The 5672-nt window shown below is 67.3% G+C and overlaps 1 protein-coding gene across 2 annotated transcripts; it reads left to right on the forward strand.

The window, feature by feature from the left end:
* The first annotated feature begins 291 nt into the window (after window positions 1-291).
* On the forward strand, window positions 292-5576 carry ENTREP3 (endosomal transmembrane epsin interactor 3). 2 transcript variants are annotated; one of them, XM_085313315.1, is made up of 12 exons: window positions 292-628; window positions 1362-1418; window positions 1624-1734; window positions 1896-2021; window positions 2096-2203; window positions 2279-2439; window positions 2531-2630; window positions 2713-2797; window positions 2898-3476; window positions 3785-3853; window positions 4070-4332; window positions 4936-5576. In XM_085313315.1, the coding sequence occupies exons 1-12, from the start codon at window positions 410-412 to the stop codon at window positions 5104-5106; spliced, it is 2049 nt and encodes a 682-aa protein (XP_085169441.1). In that variant the 5' UTR covers window positions 292-409; the 3' UTR covers window positions 5107-5576. The 2 variants fall into 2 exon arrangements, with proteins under 2 accessions (XP_085169441.1, XP_085169442.1); XM_085313316.1 differs by having other exon boundaries at window positions 3788-3853.
* Window positions 5577-5672: the final 96 nt, after the last annotated feature.

The raw sequence follows: 5672 nt of genomic DNA on the forward strand, positions 1-5672 counted from the left end.
GGACGGGCGCGGCGGTTCCGTGCATCAGGCGCCGGCTGCGCCTTGGGCGCCGCCGGACGATGCTCCTCAGCCCCGCGGGCGGCGACCGGGAGCGCTCGCGTCCTCCCAGCACTGCCCGGGAGACGGCAGCGGCCCCGGGACGTGCTCGCCCGCGGCCCGCCCGGGAATGGTCGGAGACAGCGGTACTCGGGGACGGATCCACAGGCGGGCTCCGCGGTTCGGGGCGCTGAGGCCAGGTTTGCTCCCAGGATAGCCGGCGGCAAGCCCTGGGCTCGCAGGGTGAAGCCTGGCCTCCTGCCGGAGAGCGTCCGCTGCTGCTCGACCGGGGCTGCCAGCGCAGCGCGGTCCCGCCAGCGCCCCGGGCTGGGGCGGGCTCGGGGCAGCCGTCCCTGCCGGCGGCGGCGGAGCCATGCCCTCCCCCAGCGGCTCCAGCCGCTCGCTGACCGCCCGCACCTCCCTTGGCCTCACCCGCCTCCGCCTGCAGCGCGCCTGGCTCCAGATCCTGCTGGCGCTGGGCTTCGTCCAAGTGATCCTGGGTGTCCTGATCGTCACCTTCAGCCTGGTGGCGGCCAGCATCACGCCTTCAGCAAAGATCCGGCACTCCTGCCCGTCCTGGGCTGGCTTCTCGGTGAGCTGGGGCAGGTGGTGGGCGGAGGGCCTCACAGTGCAGGGATGCTTGGCCCAGCCTGAGGGCCTGGCCTGGTCTCCCACCGCAGCGGCTCTGCCTCCAGGGCACTGTGCTGATGGTACTGCGGCTGTCCCTGCGGGTGGCCTGCTACTCCCTGCCCCGAGCAGCTGCAATGGCCATACATGCTGCAGAGAAGCCCAGAGGTTTCCCCAGGGTGACTCTGCAGGGGATGGGGACCATGGGTGCAGGGCCAGGGGCTGCTCCTGGGGCTAGCTGGGCTGTGTGCCAGGATGCCAGAAGGAGCCTGAGCAGGTTTGTAGAGCTGTGGGCAGGGGAGGGATGCATGGGGTGCTGCAGCAGAGATTGGGAGGGGAGCAGCAGCCCTACCTGGCTCCCCCTGTGCTGCGCTGCAGGATGCCGCCTGGGCAGGCTCAGGGCAAGGCTGCAGCAGGCCTGGGCTGGCAGCTGGGTTCACAGCAGCCCTATGTGCCTCCACTGCGAGCCTGCAGCACAGACCTCGCAGTGGAGCTGCCCGCGGCCCTTAGGCTCTCGAGTACCCTGAATCAGCAGTTTCTCTGGGCTTGCAGCATGGGGGCTCTGGGCACTGTCCTTGCAGGGCCACCTTGGGACTGCGGGCCCTGAGGGCTTTGCCACAAGGTGAGTGGCTGCTTTGGGCCCTGCTGCCCGGCAGAGACCTCTCCCCATCTTCACTCCCTGGCTCGTGTGTCCGCAGTTGGCGCTTTCTGGGCTCGTGGGCATCGTCTCCTGGAAGCGGCCGTTCACCTTGGTGGTATGTATTGTGGTGGGTTGTCAGGGTGAATGAGGCCATGTCCCTGCAAGGCTCCCTGTCTGCAAACATCTCAGGTTGGGGAGGGCCACATGGCCCTACGTGCCCCAGGACATGCAGCTGGGTACACACACATTTGTGTGCCAGTTGGCAGTTCCCAGCTCTGCCAACTCTGCCCAGCTCATTGCTGCTCTCCTTCCTACCACAGATCACCTTCTTCACACTGTTGTCAGTGCTTGGCATCATGTTGAGCCTGGCCGGCTCCATCCTGTCCTGCCAGAGTGCACAGCTGGTGAAGTCCCTGGAGGCCTGCGAGAGGGTAACGCAATGCGAGCTGGGCCAGCAGGCTGGACGGGGCACTGTGGTGCCCCATACACGCGCTGCCTCTGTCCATTTGGCTCCCAGTGAGCCACAGCCCAGGGGTCTGGCTGGGGATGTCTGCTGTGTCTTGCAGTCGCTGAAGGCATTTGCTGCCCGCAGGAGAGGGACGCGTGTGTCTGCTGCCAGGCTCAACTGGTACCTGCACCTGCCTCTTGCAGTGGGCAGAGTGAGATGCTGACCATGTTCCCCCACCCTGACTGCCGGAGCATCCGTGTGGCACTCAAGGTGGGTGCGGTGAGGGGCAGCTAGGGACCCTGCGGCTAGGGGCTGCGGCCCCTGCTCACCCTTCTCCTCCCCAGGATCTTCTATTCAGCGTCTGTGGCTTGACTGTTTTCTCCACCATTGCCTGCACCCTCTCTGCCGTTGTCTGCTGCATCCACATCTTCTCCCTGGACATTGCCCATGTGGTGAGTCCTGGGGCATGCAGGGCCATGTCTGGGTGCAGGGTGCCCGCTGGCTGCTCCTCACGCCACTCCCTGCAGCTAGTGCCACAGCGCTCGAGCTCCGTGACACTGGAGTGCACATCGCCGCCCGACACCTTCCTGCAGAGCATGATGGACTTCGAGGAATTTGTGCCACCGGTGCCTCCACCCCCCTACTACCCGCCTGAGTACACCTGCAGCTCCGAGACTGACGTGCAGAGGTACCTGTAGGAGCAGGGCCGCGTGCTGCGGGACAGCAGGAGCTGTGAGCCGCCTACTGCCTGACTCTGCCTTCCTGCTCTCGCCCCGCAGCATCACCTACAATGGCTCCATGGATAGCCCCGTGCCGCTGTACCCCACCGACTTCCCCCCCTCCTATGAGACCGTCATGGGGCTGCGGGGAGACAGCCAGGTAGGGGGCTGCTGGCAGGCCAGGGCCAGCTGCCCCACACTGTCTGGCCTCGCCAGCGCCCTGAGCGCAGTCCCGCACGCAGGCCACRCTCTTTGACGCACAGCTGACGGACACCTCGCATGCCTGCACCTGTGACCGTGTCCCCTCCATCGTGCTCAGTGGGGAAGGTGCGTGAGCCCCCGGGGTGGGAGATGGGTGCTGCCAGCTGCCTGGGGCTTGCTGCCCTCCCAGGCCTGTCCCCACCAACAGCAGCTGCCTGCCTTGCAGCGTCCATGGACAGTGGGTCCCTGATCACGTCTGACATGGTGGACATCGCTGGGGACAGCAGCCCCTCTGAGGACTCGTGCCTGCTGGAGCTGCAGGGCTCCCTGCGCTCGGTGGACTACGTCCTCTTCCGCTCCATCCAGCGGAGCCGGGCGGACTACTGCCTGAGCGTGGACTGTGTGCAGTGCAGCCATCATGYGCGCAGCCCCACACTGGGCTTGCAGGGCCCCTTCGAGGAGGTGCCACAGCCCCGGGCGCGTGGCGAGCGCTCCTACTCCTGCTCCACAGCAGAGCCGGGCCACGAGGGAATTTTGGCTGGGAGGGCAGTGACCCACAGCTGCAACCGCCTGGAGGGGTTGGCCCGCTGCGCCGGGCCCTGCTTGCCCGAGGTGCGGCTCAAGGGCAGGAGCCCGCTGCAGGGCGGAGGGGGCGCCCGCTCAGCGGGGCCTGGCGGCGGCCACCTTGCCCACCTGCGCCGCAGCAGTGAGACCTCCTGCCCCTCATCCCCAGCACCGAGGCCGGGCTGGCGCCTGCTCGTGAGATCACACAGCGACCCTGGCACAGCGGTGGTGGGCGATGCTGGTGGGTGGGGACGGGGGCAGCTATGGGGCTGGGGCTGCACGTGCGGGGCTGGTGGGTTTGGTGTTTGGGGGGGGGAAACGTCCCCTTCACTCGAGGGAGGCTATGTTCCTCTGTGGTTGGGTGGGATCGGGCTGCCCGGAGGCAGGCTGCTACTGCAAGGGCATGGGGGGGGAGGCGGACAGGCCCTGCCGGGGTGGGAACATGCTGCTCCGGTGGAGGGGATGTGCTGACGGAGGCGACTGTTGCAACAGGGCTGCGCAGCCCAGCCGCATTGTGCTAACACCTGAGTTTGCTTTTCCTGCTCCCAGCAGATTTCAGGGAAGTACTTTATACCAAAGCACTGGAGGACGCTGTGTCTAACTCCTCAGCGGATACAGGTCAGGGCAGAGCCCTCCTGGGGCAGCTGGTCTGGGACTACTGGGGTGACCGGGAGGTGGAGGCATTCCTGCAGCCATGGCATCACTTTGTGGAGGGGATGACAGAGTGCAGTAGCCACAGGCACTGAGGCTGGGACCCCCCCGGGTTCCCCAGGGCTGCGGGAGGGCTGGGGCTGCCTCGTCCGCGCCCAGTGTCCCACGGCAGCATCTTGGCAGGGCTGTGCTCGGAGGCCTGCCTGCTCCACCGACCGCACTGTGACTTGCCCCTGCTGCTCCGCGTTGGCTCCGCTGGGAAGAACAAGCCCCCGGTGTCCAGGAAGGCGATGCAGCAGCTGTCAAAGACAGCGGCCCGCTCCTTGGGGGACCTCAAGGCCTGCCGCGGCACCCGCGGGCTGGTGGCCCGATTCCTACAGAGACCCAAACGCAGCCTGGCCACGGCAGTGGAGGTGCCTGGGCACACCTCCCTGGGGCACAAGCAGGTGGGCACCGGCAGCTGCTGCTCCCCTTTCCCAAGGCACCCCGTCTTGCCCGCTCCAGCCCTGCGCTCCCACAGCACCTCTGTGCCAGACTGTCCTATGTTCCTCTGTCTCGGCTCCCTCCCTGCTCCTGCACCGGGCTCGGCGCTGCCCGTCCTGGCGTCCGCAGGCCAAGCCCAGCAGCCCAGCCCTCAYGGTATGGGAAGCTTGGATCCTCCCTCCGTGAGCCAGGAGGTGCGCCTTCTGCTTGGGCCTGGCCACAGGCAGCAGTGGGAAAATCCATCGTGTCGCAATGGCCTCGGCTTTGCCACTGACTCACTGCAGCCTTGAGGAAGGCACTGGGACGCCTCAGCCTTGGTTTCTCCAGCTGGGGAGTGTAATGACCCCTTTCCTGCTCTCTGGGATGAGCCCATGCTTGCAGGATGCTGGAGACCTGACCTGACTTAGGAAGCTGTGACAGGAAGGGGTCTGGTCTTAATGACAGCTTAGGCGTATGACAAATGCCTTTGGCATCCTGCCTGTGCGGGCCCAGCTGGGCAAGGCAGCCGCCCTGCGCATCTCGCTGCTCTGCAGCCCCCTCAGCCTGCTGTCACCATGCTGTTGCAGGTTCCCCAGAGCGCCTGGCCGGGAGCAGAGCAGCCCCACAATGGCATCCACCTGCAGAGCTGCGGGGACCTGAGCTCCACCTCATCCCTGCGCCGCCTCCTGTCTGCTCGACGCCTGGAGCGGGGCCGCCCGCACAGTCTCAGCGGGACCTGCAAGGAGAGTGTGCTCTGAGGGCYGCCATGGAGCCCAGCACGTGGCGGGGGCTGCTGGACTCCACTGCTGCCCCGGTGGGACTGGGCCCCATGCTGGGCACCCCCAGGACAGGGCTGTGCTGAGGGGCTGGTCCCCGGAAGCAGCTGCACAGGGCCAAGCCCTGGCAGGGAACAAGGCTCCTGCCCAGGGAGTGGGTGCCAGTGGCGGGGTGAGACAGCAGATGCCTGCAGGCTGGGCCAGGCAGCGTGAAGGCAGGAGGCTGTATCCCCACCAGCCCCCACTCCCCCTGCTATGCAACCCTCTGGGCCGGGCCGGGCCGGGACCTGGACCGAGGCAGCTACGTGGGCTCCTGGCTGGGCTGGCAGTGCCCGGCGCCAGTAGTGCCCGGTGCCTGCGCTGCACAGCTCAGGCAGTGCGGAGGGCCCTGGCTGCCACGGCCGCAGCTGTGGCCTGGCTGTGGGCGCTCCCCGCTGCTCTGACACTCGCTAGAGAACCAAATAAAGGTGTAAGCCTGCCCGCAGCTCCCGCGCCGCACCGCTGCCGCCGCCGCACAGGGCTGGGGCTGGGCCCGCAGGGCCGGGCCG

The sequence above is a fragment of the Rhea americana genome, unplaced genomic scaffold (assembly GCF_003343005.1).
Source record: "Rhea americana isolate MKP2758 unplaced genomic scaffold, rheAme1 scaffold_382, whole genome shotgun sequence".
In the NCBI taxonomy this organism is placed as follows: Eukaryota; Metazoa; Chordata; class Aves; order Rheiformes; family Rheidae; genus Rhea; species Rhea americana.